We start from the raw sequence: 21,826 nt of genomic DNA, 5'->3' as shown, positions 1-21,826 counted from the left end.
GGGGGGGGGGGGGTCATACTAAATGTGACAATCCCAGTTAAAGGGATACAAAAAAGCGTGACATAGGAGGGGGGAGGGGTCCAAAAACCTGAAATTTGGTGTGACGTAATATGTGGATGATCCCATAGTAATCAGTTCGAGTTTTATAAAATAACGCATAACGTGAAAACCAACTGACGATTAAATACGAATGACCATACAACATTGAATATTCTACTTATACATAAGTTTATTAATTACAAAGGTACATCTCTAATTTAAATAAGAGTAGACTTGGAGTAAACAATCTATAATAATAATAAATTCAGTTTAGGCTTCTTAGTGATAGAATGAGCATTTTATACATGATCCGGAATAGTATCAATTATTGACGTTTTTCACACAATTTACCGCCAATTTCAAACGCAATTTTTAAATTTTAATAATGGCAATTTGCACGGACCGGGCAGTTTTCTACACTGATGCCGCATTCTATAATTTCTTTTGAAATCCTGGGGAATAGGTATGAATCACGGAGTTTACCACCATCAGCCTGCGGGCATTTTTAAAATAAAGAGTCATCAGACTTTTAGTTTTACTTTACTTGACTTTACCAAGAGACATGCGATCTAATTTCCCGATTTAAACGGTAGCCATGGTCGATGTACCTATTCAATTTATAATAATTATATTACCTAAACTGTTATTAATAAAATTAGGTCCGTTTTATACATGTACCACGTCGGTGCATACGGCCCACCTAAGTGTAAGCAGTCACTGTAACCTATGGACGCAACTCCATAAATGTTACAATATGCGCGTTACCGAACATCCTTTTTTGAAGAACACCATTATGTAGTCGAAAGTTAAGTACTTAGATATATGTAGGTATTAGGTATTGGCGGTTTGCTGGTAAAGATCGATTACTTAATTATCCTCATTAGCAACGTGAACAATTCTCATAAAATACGTTTCTTATCATACTATTCTCGTTGCTCGTGGTTCAACATAGAATCCTTTCAAATGAAAAATAACTATTCTTATCATACTGTTGACACCAAATGAAAACAAAGATGTCGTTACTTATCGAGCGCAGGAACTCTAATAAACACAATAAGTAGTTTAACCAATCGGGGCATTTCAAAGATATGACTGTCTATACGGTATCTGTCCCAAATGAGTGAATACTTGAATAGTGTTTATTGTCTCACGAGTTTCGTCGCGCGTTAGCGCTTGATAAAAGATACGGCAGCAGTATCAGTCGCTCTGCCGAGTATAGTACACCTCCGCGCCTTGGCAACTCCAAGAGCATGAACTAATTGAATCAATTGAGTGAGTCCCTCCGCCTGTGCTGATTGCGCTCGGGTCCGCGAGCGTGCTTCCAGTGTTGTGCTCAATGTGATATTTGTGTGCCGTTAAAGTGCTTTGGAATCAGTGAAATCTCTAAAGAGTGAGGAGTTCATAATGTACAGGTAATTAGTACACCATTCACCAGATCAGAGTTTGACCGGGACTACGTTTTGATAAAAGGGATTTATGCGTAACTATTGTGCAATTCAACCGTTGGTTGAGAAGATCTCAAATTAGCGAACCCCTTTCTTACGGAGAGTAGAGTTGTTGTATCCATTTGTAAGTTCTTAGAAAAGTACAGTCGGTAGGTACTTGGACCAAGATTTGATGCCACATGCCATGAACCTATTAAAGAGGAGTGCCTCATTTCATTACCTAAGACTTTTACCTACTTACACCTCGAAATTCTGAAGTACCTTCTGAAGTACCATTCTGAAGTAGGTATCTTACGCATTTCAGTATTTAAGTAAGTGCTCTTATTAAACAGCTGTTAGATTTAAAATGTATCATTCCAAAATAAACAATAGCTAATAATCGGAGTAAAATGGTTCTAGAAGGTCTGCACAAGACTACACTCACTAGGAACAAAATGACTTAAAACGATCCATTTTAGTAGCCCTACAATTTATTTATTTTGCTGTAACTTCCTGACGAACCGCGTCTTAAGCCCCAAGTTATTTTGTCGGTTTGTTGACTTTGTTTTCAGGAGGCTATTGCTACATACAGTAAGTCGGAGACTGACTCTTGACCTGTGCTAATAGCAACCTATAATCTCTAATGAGTGCCATGGCTGGACTCTGCATGGAGACATTTGATAATACTAGTTTAATATCATTAAAACTTCGAACATTTAGGCATGTTAAGGCAACTCATTCGATAACAATTATCAAAGTTGTTAATGTAGTCGAATACTCAGAATCTATTACATTACATATAAGTAGATACCTCCATGTCCTCAATATTTAGGTAAATCCCTATTTAGATAACTGTAATTCTAACAGACAATCATGCTAATTATAAGACCCTCACCAAATTACGGATTCTTAATGAAATATTTTGTAGATAGGTAAGGTACCTACTTCATTTAGTCACACGGCAGTGTTGCAGCCAAGTTCATAACATCGAAATTTTGCTAAACTTTTCGGACTAGGTACCTAGTGTACCTACTTTGACTCTTCCCATTTCAGTAACACAAATGCAATAAGTCCTTTTAGACCATCTTTTAGTTACCAAATCCTGAATTTTAATAGACCTTCGGTTGTTCAGAAGGTTTTGTCGTCTGAAATAGCACTATTTTTACCACCGATGAGTTATTAGTTCTTAACTTCTCTGAGGTAAAATTTGGCATCTCGTCACAACGGCGCCTTTCCACCTGAAATTCCAACAATACTGAAAATATGTTGTTACCTGTAAGAAGTTGAAGGCAATACTAGTATATGCAAGTTGAACCAATCAAATCCGGATAGAATTTAATTTGAATACCTATCTAACACACTAATTTGCTTTCAATGAGGGTAGATGACTAATACTGGAATTACAGAAATAAAGCAAAGCATAAAGGATGAAAGCTACCCATTTCTATCATCAGGGCAGTTAGTAGGGGTTGATAACCATATGGAATGGGTAGTTAAACATCAGGCTGACTGACTGAAAAGAAGTCACAATACAGTCTTCTAAAGGGTAGACGTTCTGAAGTTAGGGCTTTTAAAGTTAAATTAGTGTATTTCGTGTAAGCGCCACGCGTATCCACGGGTAAGCGTTCACTACCTATGTTGTGTAAGACACCGTGAAGACACCCCTACAACTATGCCAAATTCCCATATACCTAGTACCTACACGAATTAGGTATTTATTTTCACTGATTTTCCTTCTTTTGGTGAGTTAATAGGAATACGAGTACATACAAATATCTAGCATATTATTATATTATAGAGTTGATTCATTTGATTCATACAAAGAAAATATGAATCAAAATAATCTTAGCAGAGAATTCATAGATTAATCGGTGTAAAGTAAATTTTACATATCAAATTCTGAACATTTTTTTTATTGTTCCGCTATAAAGCAGGTTATAGATTCTGAAAAACTATCTCCATAGCGACTATTAGTTATCTCTTGTGTCTAAAAAAGTTTCCTCTGCTCTATCCCGAAAGATAAAAATCTTGTTGCAGCTCGTTTCTCGATAAAAACTCTCAGGAAAATCAAAATTTGCCATTAATTTTAAGAAGGGACTTAAGAGGGACTAGCGTTTACGCCACTATCACTTTAGTACTTTCGAGCGAAGGCTCCTTTTCACATCATCACTCATATCTCATATCCATCATCTAAAGGATAGATATATCGTATTTCGATTAGTCCCATCGGGCTGGGCGCGGGCGCATCATAAAGATCAATCAGACAATTGGGGCCGCTACGCATGATGCACAGCTGATTCACTAAACATTTTATTACCAGTGTCCGCCTTAACTTGGCTCGGATATTTTTGAGAAGTACTCATGATCAGAGGCCAGCTTTAGACTGGTTGGTCTTATATACTCGGGAAGCGGTCTGAATAATGCGCAGGAGTGGATCTGACAATGTGCAGCTTCCGTTTGATTGGTTCAGTAACTCATTACAGAATACCTGGGCGTGTTATGTTCGAGCACTTTCTCTTTTGTATGGTTTTTCTGATACTTTTCAGTGTTTTCTGAATTTTAGATCGAAAATACGAAAAACTTTTCTTAATAGGTATAACTTAGGTATTTAATTATTTGGTAAATAATCCACAAATTAACCCAACATATAACTAGGCAGCACTAATAAGTTGCTGGATATTTCTGCTCAATGGTTTGGGCTAATATGCTAATTCGATCCATCTAGTGTCCGTCCCAGATCTTACTTAGGTGGCGTTTTTCAAGCCGTAACCTTTAGTGTCTCTAAAATCGCAATTAAAAATTACCAAGTAGCGCTAAATTTACCAAGAAAACAAAGTTAAATAATAAAAATGTATCTTGCTTACACAATAGAAATTCATACTTCTTGATACACTAGGCGGAAAACAAAACAAAATGTAACTCCATAGAGTGTCCCTATTATCAGACGGTACTTGATAAGACAAAGAAACATACTCAGATAAACATGATTATTCTGATAGTCCCAAGTACTTCTGTTGCAAAATTATCCTAGAAGTAATTGATCAAGAGCCACCAATTAAACTGGATTAAATTGACCTTAACAATTAACGGACCACTGAGACACAGTCCCTGGAAGTCTTAGTAATAAGTACATGACATGACACAAGACATCAGATCAAAGGGATCAGATCTTATTGTTTCAAGTGCAGTAAGATCCTTTCCTTTCATTCAATGAAAAGATTAAAATATTTAGGCGACGCTCGGTTCTATTTTGTTATATCGCGGCTTTATTAGATAAAAAAAACCCTTATAAATACAAAAATAGTACATTACTACAGAGGCCGGGACAAAGGGGGTTGTCGGCCGAAGACATAGGTCTGAGGCGGGCAACCCCATTTCCCGCCGAGGTATGTATAGTGCTTTTCTCAAACATGGTATGAAATAAATAAAGTCTACTGAAAATAGTAACTTTGGATGGCTGTATCTCCTAAACGGTACGTCGTAGCGCAAAAATAATCGAATTTTCGTTCCCCTTTGATACCCCGTATACGCTTATAAAAAAACAAAAAGTTAAAAAAAATTCAAAAAAAAGACGAAAAAAATTTTTTTTTTATGAAAACGCACCCAAAATCAAATATTGTCTAGGGCCCGTACCAGTTGCAGTCGGCACGTCTATAAAGCCCCTTATAGTTTTTTTTTTAATTGGCTAAATACCTGGATGTTATGTCACAATTATCTGTGTTTGGAAATTAAAAAAGAGGACTTTGCCGGCCTTGGCCTGCAAGGTTTGTATGAAATTCCATTATCTATCAATCGTCCCAGCCGCACCTGCAACGTATCATACTTCGCTGCCAATTATAAGGCACATAACATCAATATTTCATACCATGTTTGAGAAAAAAAACTTTATTTCTGGCCGGGATTCGAAACCCTCACTCCTGCGATCTGTCTGCGAACATTAGACCGACCTCTTACGACTGAGCTACGCGGAGCCGATGCGCGGTTGACGAAATTAACAACCACATGTTACGTTTACTAACGCGAAAAACGCATGAAAACTCAAAATTCGCGTTTTCCGGGATCTAAGGCTACGCTAGATCGCTTTTTCACCCCCGAAAACCCCCACATAACAAATTTCAGCGAAATCGTTAGTAGAGCGGTTTCCGAGATCGTCGGAATATAACTATATATATATATACAGGGTGCCCGGTAACTAATGGACAACCTTTTATTAACCACCAAGAGGGCACCTTATACTGGTGTTCGAGATTTTCACACTTTTTAAAAACTTAATACCTAAAATTTTTAAAAGTGTGAAAATCTCGAAAACCAGGCGTCAGGCGACTTTTTATACCTTAATGTTACCTTAACCTTAACCTTAAAGATTTTCTGGACCAGTATATTAAGGGTGCGTAGCCGAATGGCACAAACGCTCACGAAACGAAACGCTAGTAGAACGCTATCTCTATCGCTCTTGCATATTGGCGCGACAGAGCCCGACTAACTGGCGCGGCGTTTCGTTTTCGTTTGGCGTCGGAGAAATGCCATTCGGCTACGGGGCAAGGTAGCCGAATGGTGGTCTTGGTGGTTAAAACGTTGTCCATTAATTACCGGGCACCCGGTATATAAGAATCGCTCGTTTAAAGGTATAAGATAAAAAAATACTTGTATTATCAATAGCGAGAACCGTTGCGTATTTTCCAAAATACGCAGAAAAATAAGAAATATCTGAAAGATGGCCTGCAGTTGTCGGCGAGGAGGAGCCAACGTCCAAAAACATATGATCTGAGGCAAGGACGATAAATCATCCTTTTTGAGGGTTCCGTACCTCAAAAAGGAAAAACGGAACCCTTATAGGATCACTCATTTGCAGGGCCCGTAACTTTCATGCCGATGACATCAATTTGACGTCACGCTGCATATAGGATGATTCAAATAGTTTTATTGTAATAATTAATCATTATTCATTAATCAATTTTTATCATGTACAAATTACTTCAAAAGTAAGCTATTCATACGTGGAATAATTAATACCTACTTGATACGTGAAACGAAAAGGAAACAATTTGTTTTGTTTTAATAATGTATTGAAATATGGTAACAAACATATTTAATAAAATGGAAATAAAAAATAAACAATTAATTTAATTTACTTTTCGCGTATCAACTAGGTATTAATTATTTCACGCATGAATAGATTAGTTTTGAAGTCATGATTAAAATGATTGATGAATAATGATTAATTATTAAATAAAACTCTTCAATCATCCTATATGCAGAGTGACGTTAAATTGATGTCATCGGCATGAAAGTTACGGGCCCTGCTCATTTGTCTGTCTGTCCGTCGTCACAGCCAATTTTCTCCGAAACTACCGAACCGATTAACTTGAAATTTGGCACTCATATGTAAACCTGTGACCCATAGACAGACATGTAATTTAAATTAAGAAAATTTAATTATAGGGGCCACTTTTGGGGGGTAAAAGTGAAAATTTAAAATCCAAGTTTCTAGAACTATATTGTGTTACATATCAAATGAACAGTGATCGGTTTTTTGGATCCGACATGGGGTGAACGACCTCAATCATTATGTTAGTATGGATTATGCCCCGGGAATCCGGGCTTAATGTTGTTAGAAAAGGCAAAAAAATATGTACAATGTCCACAATGCCAAATGGTTTTATTGCTCAACCAAAAATATAAAGCAACAACATTAACATTATAAACTTAAACTAAAAATAGTACATAAGTATCACGATAGATGTAAGGTAATACTTTGTGGAGGTTCTAAATAAATACAAGTAATTTAAGAAAATAGGCAAAACATCCCCCCCCCCTATCTCCGAAACTAGTAAGCGTAAAATTTTCAAAAAAAATACACGAGATAATTTTCAATCTATAGATTACAGGAAAACCTATTAGAAGTCTACAGTAAAGCGTAAGTCGGACTTAAAAGGAACAAAATTAAATTAGGAATTTCACTCACTGCCGCTGCAAATACTTCCCAAATCTCTTGAAATTGTGTGAGCGCGTTTGAATATTACATATTAACTCATTTCTGTTTCGTTTTGTTCAAAATATCGATTATTCGCAAAAATGACTTAAGTTCCTACTAAAAAGGAAGCCCTTCTTGTAGTGTACGGAACCCTTGCAACACGAGTACAACTCGCACTTGGCCGGTTTTTATTTACTGCACTTTACTGGCCAAGGTGTGTGTACCTATATTATTTTTATTGACAGCGGCCTGACGCTTTCCGGACGAAGGTCAGAAACCAAAATAACCCATGAAGCATGGACTTTTTAGCCGTGGAACGTCACACATTATCAGCTAGGGTTAACTTTTGATTACTCAAGAGTGTAATTTGAAGGTCCTTGGATATTGCGATTATTTTGAAGATTACGAAGTACCATGATAACTATGATAAGAATAACAATAGATAGGATATATTTTAACAAACGGTTTGGCAATTGAAGGCTAGATATGGGCAAACAAAAAGATTAAGTAGTTATTGCTACACAGCATCTAGTACCTAATTATTTTAAATACGAGATATTTATAACTATTACCGATGTAACATATCCAAATTATTAATAACAAATGGCAAATAGTTATAGCTACAAGAAAGCTACTTACGAGTAACTACATTCAGAATGTTCCTGTCCGTTGGCCGAATCAGATTTTTCTTACATCTGACCTATGCACCCTTGTACATACCTATCTGCTTCATTTTCGAACTTGATTAGACGACCTTCTTTTTAACCCCCGACGCAAAAACGAAGGGGTGTTATAAGTTTGACGTGTCTGTCTGTCTGTCTGTCCGTCTGTCTGTCTGTTTGTCTGTCTGTGTGTGTGTTTGTCTGTGGCATCGTAGCTCCCGAACGGATGAACCGATTTTGATTTAGTTTTTTTTGTCTGAAAGCTGAGTTAGTCGGGAGTGTTCTTATCTTAGCCACGTTTCATGAAAATCGGTCCACTATGTCGCGCTCGGGGGTTTTTTCAAAATTTTAATTTTATGGTTAGGTTATATGCTGAGAATCTAGGTTAGATTAGAGAAAATTCAGTGTCTTCATGAAGGAAACTAATGTAGATAATTAGTACATGAATCAGCCTGCTGCCGAAATCGCTAAGTCCACACTTTATCACTTCAAACAATCCTTATCAATTTTACACACTGACGAAATGAAGTGTCGTCTTATTGAAAGTACTTAATTTAACAAGTTTAAGGGCCAGTTGCACCAAACCACCTGTAAATGTAGGCTCTGTTCGTAAAATTTTACCGATTACGTGGGGGACTTAACGATTTGTTAATAAATTGCGTTGCACCAACCCAAAAATTACTGAACGTAACCGCTAACTGTGATGCCAGGTCGTGAATGAAATCCTACCAACATTTTTATGGTAGAATTGATTTTTCATATAGCAGCCCAATCATATGAATGTCAAAATCTTTATTTTAAAAAAAACTTAGGCGCAAACTAGCGCGAACTAAACTTTCTTTGCAGCTCTTATCGAAATATTTAACAATTTACACCACTTATGTACACTTGTGTTCGTGGTTATCTTAATGTATATTCATGACGCATGAAAAGGACGCGTCTCTACGACTTTCAAGTGGCTATTTCCAACCTAAAAGCCTTTGTAACAAGAAATGAAGGAACCAATTAGCAGGCAAGTTTTCTCATGAGTATTATAATAATTATAGGTAGCTTATTACAGACCTCTTACCCAAATGCATAGCCTTTATTCCGTGAACTGGCTATAAAACAAATTAGCATACTTTTGGTGCAGTACTAGGTAAGTTCAATGTCATACACAGCACACAGCCTATGGCAAAATCTCCAATAAGATTAATGACAAAACTGTTTGTTGTAGCAGACATTTAAGTTTATTTATGTACTGTTACTTAAATTTTGTTGTGTTTGAAAAGGATTATTAAGTACTAAATATAATAATAAGTTACATGTTGCTTTCTTTTCAGAGTTGATTTACACCATTTGATATGGACTACAAGATGAAAGTTCTACAAGTGAATCTGTTCTAGAAATCAACAAATTATACTATGAAATTAACTGGAAGTCTGGGAGAAACTTGTAGAAAATAAAGTTTTATAAATTATTATCATCAGAATTTCAATTTTGTTAATAAAATATATTTTTGTTACTTTATGTGCCATTTCATACTAATATCCTGTTTAGGTAGGGAGAGTAAAGGCCAAATGACTATACAGTCTCACACTAATAGACCCCAACCCATTGAAAATTGTGGTTATAAAATTTGAAATTGAATGCTTATTCTCAGCAATTCCCGAAAAGTTTGTACATTTGGATCACGTCTCCGATTTTGATGAAAATTGGTAGACTGATAGATTCCATGATGCTGAGAAAGATCCACTAGGTTTCTCAAAATGTCCTAGGTAGTTTATATGAAACCTTCCTTTTTTGTTACCGAAAATGTATAGAAATCTGATAATAAAAAAGGAAGGTTTCATAGAAACAACCTGGGACATTTTGGGAAACCTAGTTGAGCTTGCTCAGCATCATGGACTCTATCAGCCTACCAATTTTTATCAAAATCGGAGATGTGATCCAAATGTACAAAGTTTTCGGGAATTGCTCTTCTAAAGACCATATTTTCACTGCAATATGTTTGAGGCTGGCATCTATTGGGACCAATCCATTTATTCACATGTTAGAGAACAGCACCGATAGTTTAAATGTGGCCGGCAGACACATTTTTTCCAGAGTATGTAAGTTTTTTATGTAATCAAGTGTTTACATAATTATATTATTGTCTGAGTAACCCACAACACAAGCATTATTATTATTAAGCTATCATGGAACTCAATCTGTGTAAAAATAAAGTCCTACCTATAATATTTCTTTCTTTCTAACTTTCTAGTGTCACAGTTTATGATAATTAGTACTTTATTCATGAACAATACAGGATTTTATCTACCTTCCTGTATAGTCATTGTCTCCCACTATACTCTTATTATAAATATCTGCTTATTCAAGTTATAATTTCCTTTTTTTGAGGTGTAGATAAATTACCCATGAAATTACTGTTGTTTTAATTTCACATAGGTATATTTCTTCTTTCCAGAAGAGTAAGTAAAGTTTCTAAATTAGCATGACACAACTAGAAATTATTTTGCCTATATATACTGCTACTGAAAAGTCTGATAACGCTCTGACATGCCACAAAATTCACAAGCCCGCCCTCAATAGTATGCTGAAAAATAAGTACAGAACTATATGTGCCTACTTATGAAATCATAGACTCTGGTTTATTTTAGAAATGTTCAGCTGCATCATTTATATCAAAGCAACACAAATTATGAAATACAATTTGAGGACTTTTAGTAGTAGGTAATAATACTTTAAAATTGTTAGAACATTTTGGTGTCAAGAATTTATCCCTGACCGACATGAAAAATTTAGGTTTAAGTAAAGTGAATTTCAAGCAGATACTTACTATGATTGTTTGTATTACTATTTAGGATAAAATCTTTATTGCTTTCATGTTGGTTAGCTTTATGTATTTAATTAGCTGAAGTACATGCTTGATTGTCAACTTTGCCTTTGCACTAGTCAAACTCAAGATTGCATCTCTCTACCCGGAGTGTTTATGAATAATATGAATTCACGTTCATCCCACTGTTTTACTAAAAGCCTACTGCTGCTGCTAGAAACAAATAATGCTATGCTGGTAGAAACAAATAAATTCTCATTCCTATGCCACTGGCATAAGTCAACTTCGCTGTGTCACCGACATAGGAAGAGGATTATTTTGGTCTCAAACTTTGTGACGCCAGCACTGAACATGTTAAATGTAAATAATTTAAGTTGACTACTGCAAAGTTTTTGCATTATAGGTTTATGAAAAAGTTATAAAAGGAGAAATAAAACACAGGTAAGTAGGTATGAACAGAAATATTATAATAACACTTTCTTTACATTTTTTCACTGATATCTTATTATGCTGTTGCCTAAAAGTTGTGTAGATTGTCCCAACACATTTGCTTCACACTAAAATACTTCATTACGGATGTCTCATGGACGTGTATAGTTTAAAACGAAAGTTGATTCCTGTCGCGAGATACGATTTTGAAGGTCGGATTTTATACAATGTTTGTCGTTATTCTCGCCCTGATTTCGGATGTCATAGTGGATCCACAACTTTTTCCAGGATATTTATCATTTTATTCGTGATTCCAAATATACCAAGACCCTTTTAAAGACTGTATTGTCGACAAATAGTTTTCATTATTTGCTGTCGAGTTTTGATCTCATAGGACGCACTTGTGAATTTCTTACAGCATCGATCTGATTGTATATTCAACTGAAGCTCATTCTGCACTCGATCTAAATATAAACACACATTTATCAACAAAATAAATTAAATTAAAGGTGTTTACAAACACAAATCGTCGCGCAATTAAAATAACCTTAAAAACCACTCTGGTGTGTCACTGTCACTTTTGTATGTTCAGTTACTTCCACATTTTTACTGTTTTAAACGTTTTATAAGTATTTTACATTGCTAATAGCTCAAGTTATTTTAAAATAAGCATAAACTCGTGAAATACGGGACAAATTCAAAACATTGGCCGCCATTTTGGTTCCTAGATTTACCTAATACGAGCCGTTAACCGGTGCTCTGGCACCGGTTAAATGAATCGTAACCCTTTTACTGACGGATGGCATGGTGCAACGCAAATATGCACTTAACGGTCGTCGGAGCCATCTTTAACGATGAAGGGGGCGTCAAAGTGTGCTGGTGCAACCGGCCCTAACACATCGTTGCAAGTGGGTCATGGTCAAGTGATTGATCTAAGGCAATTGCAATTTATCGAAAAAGATATTGATAAATTAATTATTTTTAGTAAAACATAATAAGTAGGTGTAACACAAACTAAACCTACTTAAACACATTAGTTTTATCCAATACAAAGAAAAACTGAAGACATAGACAGAGTTGCAATGTAGGTACATAGGTCAGGTCATAGGATCAGTTTAGACACAAATTTCTATGCCGGAGTTCATATTTCAAAACTTTCTTTAAACTTAAAATTAAGGTTACTTAAACACTTAATTAGAGTATGTTAATAATATGCTCAATGGCAGGCATCCGGTTTCTTATCCCATAGCCCAGTATTAAGACCATCACTTTCATGATGAAAGTTTCATCCATTAGCCCAGTTCATAACTCTTATATTTCATTAAAGTGTCAAAAGGGCCTCTACGCGTTGGCTTTGGCCCCGCACACGCCTCCCAAAGTTCCGGAACGGAACACCATTGTTCCGTGATGGGAAAGACATTACTTAATTACTTATGCATTTTTCTAAAGGAAATCTCAGCTCTATTGAAATCCCTATAAATAAATAATGTTCGCTTGGTTTAAGCCCAAGTCATCCAGTTATTTTCTGATACCTATCTACTTAGAACTGGATTTTTTTACGTACAAAATAGGTCACGTTTATTATACATATTGTTCAGCATTGTGTACTTCGATATAAATCTAGGCAGTAAAACCATAATGCAACTGTCGTCAACAACAACAATGCAAGTGTCAGCGCAGAGACGCGTCGGGGACAGCTCTAGTTATTCACAAAAGGACACTTCTCTATCACCAGTAAAGCATATACCACACATACCAGAGCCATAGCTATGCAAGAACTCTGTGTAACCATAGATTAGAGTAATAGGTACGCTGGCGGAACAGCGAAGGCCTGACTGGTTTTGATATTAGTACTAGTCACGAGGATGCCACTCATTACCCCACACAACATTATTATTGCATTACTTAAACCCTCTAATTTGATATTAATTTCGCTACCATTATTTTCATTATCTCTGCTGACATAACATTAAGAATAACTAAGCTGTTTTACAATGTCACCGCTCAACGTGACGGAAAATTATAGGTGCAGCGGGTAATACGCACAGTGAATGATATTTTTCAGGGAACTGTTTCCGTCTCTCTGGTATTCGTCATCATTCATCAAAACGCTGCCATCGGAATTTAGGCACTTGCGTACGTTATCATTATCTTTGTGAATCATTATTTTGGGTTTTAGTTAGATTTAGGAAAAATTACGTAGGGCCATGATTAATATAGGTAGGTATCATAGTTTAGTAAGTAATTCGAAAATTTCTAAATATTGCGTCTGAGAAATGTCTTCAAAATATTTGTCTGAAATTTAAATTGTGCCCCAAATTTCCATATGCAGAACGTACATTATATTATTAAGTAAACAAAATACCTACCTAAGCAGTTAAATAAAAGGTAATAATGTTGCAAACCTTACGCCTCCAATAGGAAGATTTATGGAATGTAGGTTTCTTCCATGTATCTTCGAAATATAAAAACCTAGTAAAAGGCAAGTAAATATCGTAGGTCAGCCAGATTGTACATAAAGTTAAATAAATACATAGAGGTCAATTTGATAATTTTGAAAATCCTAGTTAACGCAACACCCTGTATTTCTAAAGGCGACTTTAGGACTACGAGTTTTAAAAGCACCTTATTTAAATCATAAAGAACTATAGTATAATGTAATGTTACCTACATTTGACTACTTATCAGTTTTTGTGAAAGACGAAATCTTATCGCATTCTACTCATATTCTACTTATATATTTTTGTTCCCATTTACTCATCGTGCATAGATATAAATATAATCAATATTATGACGATCTAACACGGATTTAAAGCGTTTCAGAAATTAGGACTCAAACTTGTTGATATATTGAACGAGACGGATATAATAATAAGTAGATTCAGAAGCCTTACCCAAACCAATCATTTTTAAACTTTAGATCCTAAGAACAGTTCGCAGTCATTTCTGCTTGCCAAAAATGTATATTAAGTAGTATAAATATATTGAGAATATATTGTAAGTTAGCTACGCGTAAAACACACTCGAAAATCAAATCCATACTAATATTATAAATGGGAAAGTGTGTCTGTTTGTTTGTCCGTCTTTCATGGCAAAACGGGGCGATGAATTGACGAGTTGAAGGGATGGAAAGTGACATAGGCTACTTTTTGTCTCTTTTTAACCCCCCACTTCCCTAAAACGGGAGGTGGAAGTTTGTATGGAGAATTTTCGAATTTAACGCGAGCGAAGCCGCGGGCAAAAGGTAGATAAATATCTTGACAATTTCTCCTACTTTTACGTCTCTTTTAATTACACCTATTTCACAGATATGTCATTCAACATCTATACAATACCTATTCTCGCAATTTATTAACAAGGACAATGATGCGTTCATGAGTCAAGTTTTACCGAGTACTTGTAGGGTCACATACGATAACCCTTGCCAACAACACATCTAAGTCGATATGGGTACGTTACTCCACCCGGCGACCCTACGACCCCAGTCTTACAGATAGAAGTTATAATTATAACATACCTACTTACCTCTGCTATATAGGTGCAATTTTTAGAAAAATAATAATATCCCATTTAAATTATCAAAAAATCACTGACATGATTTAGCCTAAACTAAATTGGATTTTACATCAGTATAGATATGTTTAGGTTAGAAGATAATTGGGAAAAAAATGATGGAGTATTAATTAGGACTGTTAAAGGCAATCCTTTTTCCAGGCAACACCAATCTAAAAAGTTTCGCCAGAAAAATCAAACACATTCCAGCTAAATAGCTTTGAAATAACGTTGCACTCATCATCATCATCCTCCTCGCGTTATCCCGGCACTTGCCACGGCTCATGGGAGCCTGGGGTCCGCTTTGACAACTAATTCCAAGATTTGGCGTAGACACTAGTTTTACGGAAGCGACTGCCATCTGACCTTTCAACCCGAAGGGTAACTAGGCCTTATTGGGAATATATTGACGCATATGCAGTCAAAATATCGTTTAATAGAGTTAGGACCAAACGTATCAACCACAGTTAACAGACACATCAACGTCACATAGTAGTAGAGATCTATGGAAATTCCCATACACAAAAATTTGCGAACGCTAAATTCGGTAACGGCACAGAATACGAGTATATAATAGTACAAGTCTTGCCACGGCTCATGGGAGCCTGGGGTCCGCTTTGACAACTAATCCCAAGATTTGGCGTAGACACTAGTTTTACGAAAGCGACTGCCATCTGACCTTTCAACCCGAAGGGTAACTAGGCCTTATTGGGAATATATTGACGCATATGCAGTCAAAATATCGTTTAATAGAGTTAGGACCAAACGCATCAACCACAGTTAACAGACACATCAACATCACATAGTATTAGAGATCTATGGAAATTCCCATACACAAAAATTTGCGAACGCTAAATTCGGTAACGGCACAGAATACGAGTATATAATAGTACAAGTCTTGCCACGGCTCATGGGAGCCTGGGGTCCGCTTTGACAACTAATCCCAAGATTTGGCGTAGACACTAGTTTTACGAAAGCGACTGCCATCTGACCTTTCAACCCGAAGGGTAACTAGGCCTTATTGGGAATATATTGACGCATATGCAGTCAAAATATCGTTTAATAGAGTTAGGACCAAACGCATCAACCACAGTTAACAGACACATCAACGTCACATAGTAGTATGGAAATTCTCATACACAAAAATTTGCGAACGCTAAATTCGGTAACGACACAGAATATATAATAGTACAAGTAGTAACGGACGGTTTGGTGCAACAGCCCCTTAATAATAAATATGACTTATTTTCAGAACCACCTGCACTTTTCTGACGTTGGCGGCCCTGTTGCATTTCGAAGCGATAGCAACAGACACCAGCGTAGAGATACAAGAGCTGAACGGGCTGACACAGCCGAAGAGATGTTCCTACGAATACGCACACGGCTACTATGGAGCCTCCTGCGCTAACTTGGAACTGGACGATGTACCCAGCCTAAAAACGAGCATTGAGGTAAGGGAACCCAAACTACATGAATATTTTTTATGCAGAGCGGATTTTGGCCCAATCTCTCACCTTCCGCTGACCAAGCGTAGTAGGTACAGTGGGATGTAAATTGTATGGAGAAATTATGAATGAATTCATTGATAAATTCGCCTTGCACTTTTGCAGCTCACTGTACATACAGTGGGTGTATGTATACGATCCACCCACAGCCAAAGCGATGTTCCTACGAATACGCACACGGGTAGGTACTATGGAGCTTCCTGTGCTAACTTAGAGCTGGATGATGTAGTACCGTTCCGGCCTAAAAACCAGCATCGAGGTAGGAAAATAGACCCTTGTGGAATGGAACTTTGTAATCACTTCTTTGCAGATTTGGCTCCCTCCTACCCTCCGGTGATCAAGCGTAGTACATATACTACGACCCCTACGACACACAGAGATTTATTCGTTTTCATCACACTCGCCCACTAAATGTGCTACTTATTGCACGCAGACGGATTATAGAAAAATCGTTCTCTCTAGGGAGATATGACATTTCTAGTATACCGTATTTAACTTTTGTTTATATATTTTATACATATTGCAGGTCTGATGAAAAACATTGTGTGTAACGCGGGGCATAAGAATACCTATTGCAAACTCGAGTCTCTAGATCGCTCCGGCAAGCCGTCGCGATTTAACTTACTCTCGTTAGCAATATTCAGCTTCCGCTCACGTTGCACAATGTACCTACTATAGTAAAGTAATAGTACCATTCTTGTATGATCTTCATCTTACTTAGACTTGTATTATTGTTGCAGGTCATTGACTTCAGAGGAAACAGGATAGGGCTACTAAAAAAGCAGTCATTCGCCGAGTACACAGGACTAATACTGCTCTACCTCCCCGATAACTATATGTTCGGCATCGAAGAAAACGCTCTCTCCACATTAACCTCCTTAGTGAGCCTGGATTTATCAGGCAATAGAATCCAGACACTTCCAAACTCCATTTTCCAGCTGCCCTCGTTAAAAAAACTACAGCTGAACGGTAATCCGTTGATGCAAATGGATGGGCAGTTCAATGCTCTCTCTAGGCCTATAAAAGCTCCATTACAATATCTAGACATGTCTGGTTGCTCTCTCTCAAATATATGGAACTGGGGTATCGTACCACAACTGACCTTTTACAATATTTCACACAACCCTTTGGCAGACTTGGACAGGACCCACTTCATTGATATGTGTAAATTGATGAAGGTAGATTTGACGAAGTCGGTTGACAGAGTGAGACTGTGTGACTTGAAGCCGACGATTGCGTGGCTGAAACGGAAACGTGTGGACTACTTGCTTTTGGATGACTCGCATGTGAGGCTGGCGTCTTTAGGTTGGTATACTATTTAATTGCCTATTGCTTGGTTTAGTGTTTCTTTGAATTATGTTGATTCTAGTTAACAATAGGTAATGTTAAAGACCGACTCATATTTTTTCCCCTCACTAGCTCGGATACACGTGTTTTGTCCTTTAATACCTGCGGGTAAAAACGCATTTTATCCACTAGTGGGTAAAGTAATTTAACCTTGAATAAAGTCAAATTAACTGCTTTAAAATTGATAAAAGTAGGTGAATCTAGTAATAAAGATGATTTACCACCTGTGGAACTACTGGAAGCTGTGATAAACGCATTTTTTGCGTTGTAGTTTCCTCGCTATAGTGAGGGGAAAAGTTTTGTGTTACACTCGGATGCAAATGTATTTTACTTTTCGTATGTTAAAAAACTCGCAAGTTCATCAGGATTCTATTCTCAAACCACTCGCCTCGCTCGTGGTTCAACTATAGAATCCTTTCACTTGCTCGTTTTTCAATTCCACACTCGGCGTTAAAATACAACTTTGCCCCCTTGTATAACAAATAACTATTCATCCTATAGGTATGCTTTAAATAGATATTAGTTCTATAGGTAGGTAAATACACCCTCTCCTCTAACTACATAAATTAAACGACTTGCAGGACTTGCTCAATTTCAAAGATCTTGCACGGTATCTCGGTGCAGTTGAACAAACATGCCCCCATTTTCCAAGTTATCGGAGAAAGAATTGTTTAACTATGCCAGGGCCTAGATAGATACATTTGTTTATAATGTTTACGCAATCATTTTAATTACAGAGTTCGCGTCGTGTCCAGAGAGCCCCATCTCAGTTGAACTCAACCAGACACACAACTTGTGTCTGGCAGCTTACAGAGTAAGTTTGCTTGTATTTTTTTTATCTATTTAAACTTTATTGAACAATAAAATAGTAATAATGGCGGGCTTTGATGCCTAAGACCATTTTTACCAGTCAACCATACCTAGGGCACAACAGAAGCAGTCATTCGCCGAGTACACAGGACTAATACTGCTCTACCTCCCCGATAACTATATCCCGCACAGCTATAACTGTGGAATGAATTGTCGCCTGCGGTATTTCCGGACCGATGCGACCTTCAAATCTTTAAGAAAAGAGCGTACCTACACCCATCTTAAAGGCCGGCAAGTCCGGCAACGCACCTCCAACACCTCTGGTGTTTAGGGTGTCCATGGGCGGCGGTGATCGCTTACCATCAGGCGACCTGTCTGCTCGTTTGCCTCCTATCCCATTAAAAAAAAACAGAAAGTTGAGAATTGCGTGTGATTTGAGAAACAGTAGGTACATTACAATACAAAAGTGCGCAAAAGAGGACGTTCGAAACGAAGTGGCCATAAATTGCCTGTTTTAAACCGACACGAGTTACGATTTTCGCTTTCGCACGTGTATCGTACGACATTTTTCAGTACAGACGGCCCTCTGAAGTTTAGACCCGACAAAAATGAACCACTTTGCGCATCAGTGTGGATGTGGGCAACCTATGGCCGTATTCCAGCCAATGAATGTAGGTTAGTATTGGTATTAGAACAAATATTTATCATCCCTTTAAATCCAGGTGCCGGTCCCCGAGTCCCGACCCGCCCGTCGCACGTGGGCGAAGCTGTGCGGCGGCCTCGCGGGCTTCCTCGTCGGCTTCATGCTGCTCCTCTACGTGTTCCACCGCTACAACGTGGCCAAGACCAAGCGGGCCAGTGAGAAGAAACCGCTGCCTAAGCAGGGCGATAAGCGCGCTTCGGAGCTGCTTTTGAATGATGCGTCGTCCGCTTAGTTTGCCGTTCAGTCTTGTCAGGCTATCGTGGCTATAGTAGCAGTGACAGTAAGGTCGATTCAAAAAAGCTGGTGCAAATGAAATGAATGAGTTTTTTTATGAGATAGTATGCAAACGAGCAAGGGCGGATCCAGCTTAGGTCACGTGGTAAATGTGTGTGCCCAGTTCAGGGGGTCACGTAGTCAATTTGTATGGCCAACCTAGGCTCCCGGGGGGGTTATGACACCCCTCCCCCCCCTGGATCCGCGCATGCAAACGAGCAGATGTATCGCCAGATGGTAAGCGATCAACGCCGCCCATAGACACCCGACAGTCCCGATATATATGTGGTGCCTTGCTGGCCTTTAAGATGGCAATATGCTCTTTTCATTTTTGAAGGTTTGAATGATGTATTAGATATTTTGATTTTGCACAAAAAGTTAATCATTCGAATTGTTTTAGTACATAAAGATATTGTATGTAATTAACTAATTATATATTGTTTCGACTAATTTGTTAAAATTTGTTTCTAAGCAAGATAATTAATATTAAGCACACCATTTTCTTTACTAAAACAAAATATAAAATGTCAACGTGCAATACAAAACTAAGAACATGTTGTAGTTTTAGGTAAGTGCCATTACCATTTATTATCATACCGTTATCACTAATAATTTATAAGTAATTTAAATCTAAGGGCCTAAAGTAGAAGGCTTTCAAAGTCTGACTAGAGTAACAAGCATTTAATAGACGGAAAACATTCAAAGTCTAAATAATTACTGCTTATTTAACATATTTTCACCACACCAACTGTTAAAGATCAATTTTGCTATTCGAAAACGGATAGCAAAATTGCATTTTATCCACAAGAGTGCAAAGTAATTTCATACAAATTTTAACCTGATGCCTTGAGCTGGCTGGTAAAATTTACCTACAAATAATTATTTTGAATCTAATATCAATTAAGCAGCATGGTTTCGTTGGGAAAAGGTCCACGGTTACTAACCTTTTAACCTGTGTACATGCTTGGACCAAAAGTATGGACCATAACCTTCCCATAGATATAATATACCTAGACTTTGAACGCGCATTTGATAAGGTTCCTCATAAGAGACTACTTTTGAAGCTGGAACATTTTGGAATCCGTGGGAAGCTGCTAAATTGGATAGAAGGATACCTCGCAGACAGGACCTTCAGTGTGCGAGTCGGTGACTGCTTGTCTCAACCACTTGGCGTGCTAAGTGGAGTACCACAGGGATGTGTCCTATCTCCGACTCTGTTTGGACTTTTTGTGACTGACTTAATAGCACTTATAGAGTCGGAGTCATGCTTCTTTGCAGACGACGGAAAGTTCTTCGCTAATCCTCATGTTTCTTCTGGTCAACTGCAGGCCGACTTGGATAGGTTAACGACGTGGACTTCGCAGTGGATATTGAAATTGAATGTTAATAAGTGTGCCGTTCTGCACCTTGGTAAAAGAAACCCTATGGTCCAATACATGATAGGAAGCTCCCCAATTGCTGCAGTGACATCTCAAAAGGATCTTGGCGTGACAGTTACCAACGACTTAAAATGGGGTGAGCACATAAACAATATAGTAAAAAAGGCAAACTCGTTCCTGTATGTTATAAAAAGGTCCTTTCAATGCATATCTGTGGAAGTTTTTAGGAAAATATACAAAACATATGTACGACCCTTGCTTGAGTATGCATTCCAAGTTTGGAATCCATACTTTGTCAAAGACATTGACCTTTTAGAGAGTGTGCAGCGAAGAGCCACCAAGATGCCTTTCCAGCTGAGACGCCTACCTTACGAGCAAAGGCTAAGTATACTGAAGCTGCCCACGCTTAAGGACAGGAGAGCGAGAGGAGACCTTATCGAATGTTTCAAGATTGTTACCCACTGTTACAACCTCCCCGACATTCACAAAGTAGTCGCTATGAGAAGTACCAGCCGCGAGACCCGAGGTCACAGCCTAAAACTGATTCGCACTCCTACTACTACTAAAGCTGCATATCATTCCCTATCCAATCGTGTTGTAGCGGCTTGGAACAGTTTACCGGATAGTGTTGTTACTGCTCCCTCAGTGAATGTGTTTAAAAACAGACTAGACAAGTGGCTTTTAAATAATAAGATAGTGACATGACTTTGCTAACTATAAATCATGAGACACTGTGTGACATAGGCTCATCAGCTGAATAGCTGCTCGCCTATAATTGAATAATAATAATAAATATTGAATAGATTGCTGGATTTGATTTAGTTTGATGTTTTATAGTCAGTATTTTGTTCGTGTTGGTGTGGTGAAAAAGTTTGTGTTTCACTCAGTGGCAAAGTTTGTTTAACCTACGTGCC

General features: G+C 37.6%; 1 protein-coding gene across 1 annotated transcript; it reads left to right on the top strand.

Moving 5' to 3' along the window:
* Positions 1–1,174: 1,174 nt before the first annotated feature.
* Positions 1,175–20,389, top strand: LOC125225672. Its single transcript, XM_048129485.1, has 5 exons — positions 1,175–1,451; positions 16,148–16,346; positions 17,141–17,705; positions 18,485–18,561; positions 19,280–20,389. The coding sequence occupies exons 1-5, from the start codon at positions 1,444–1,446 to the stop codon at positions 19,490–19,492; spliced, it is 1,062 nt and encodes a 353-aa protein (XP_047985442.1). The 5' UTR covers positions 1,175–1,443; the 3' UTR covers positions 19,493–20,389.
* Positions 20,390–21,826: the final 1,437 nt, after the last annotated feature.

The sequence above is a fragment of the Leguminivora glycinivorella genome, chromosome 4 (genome assembly GCF_023078275.1).
Source record: "Leguminivora glycinivorella isolate SPB_JAAS2020 chromosome 4, LegGlyc_1.1, whole genome shotgun sequence".
NCBI classification, from domain to species: Eukaryota; Metazoa; Arthropoda; class Insecta; order Lepidoptera; family Tortricidae; genus Leguminivora; species Leguminivora glycinivorella.
The sequence above is the reverse complement of the archived record's forward strand: the minus strand, read 5'-3'. Positions and strand labels throughout refer to the sequence as shown.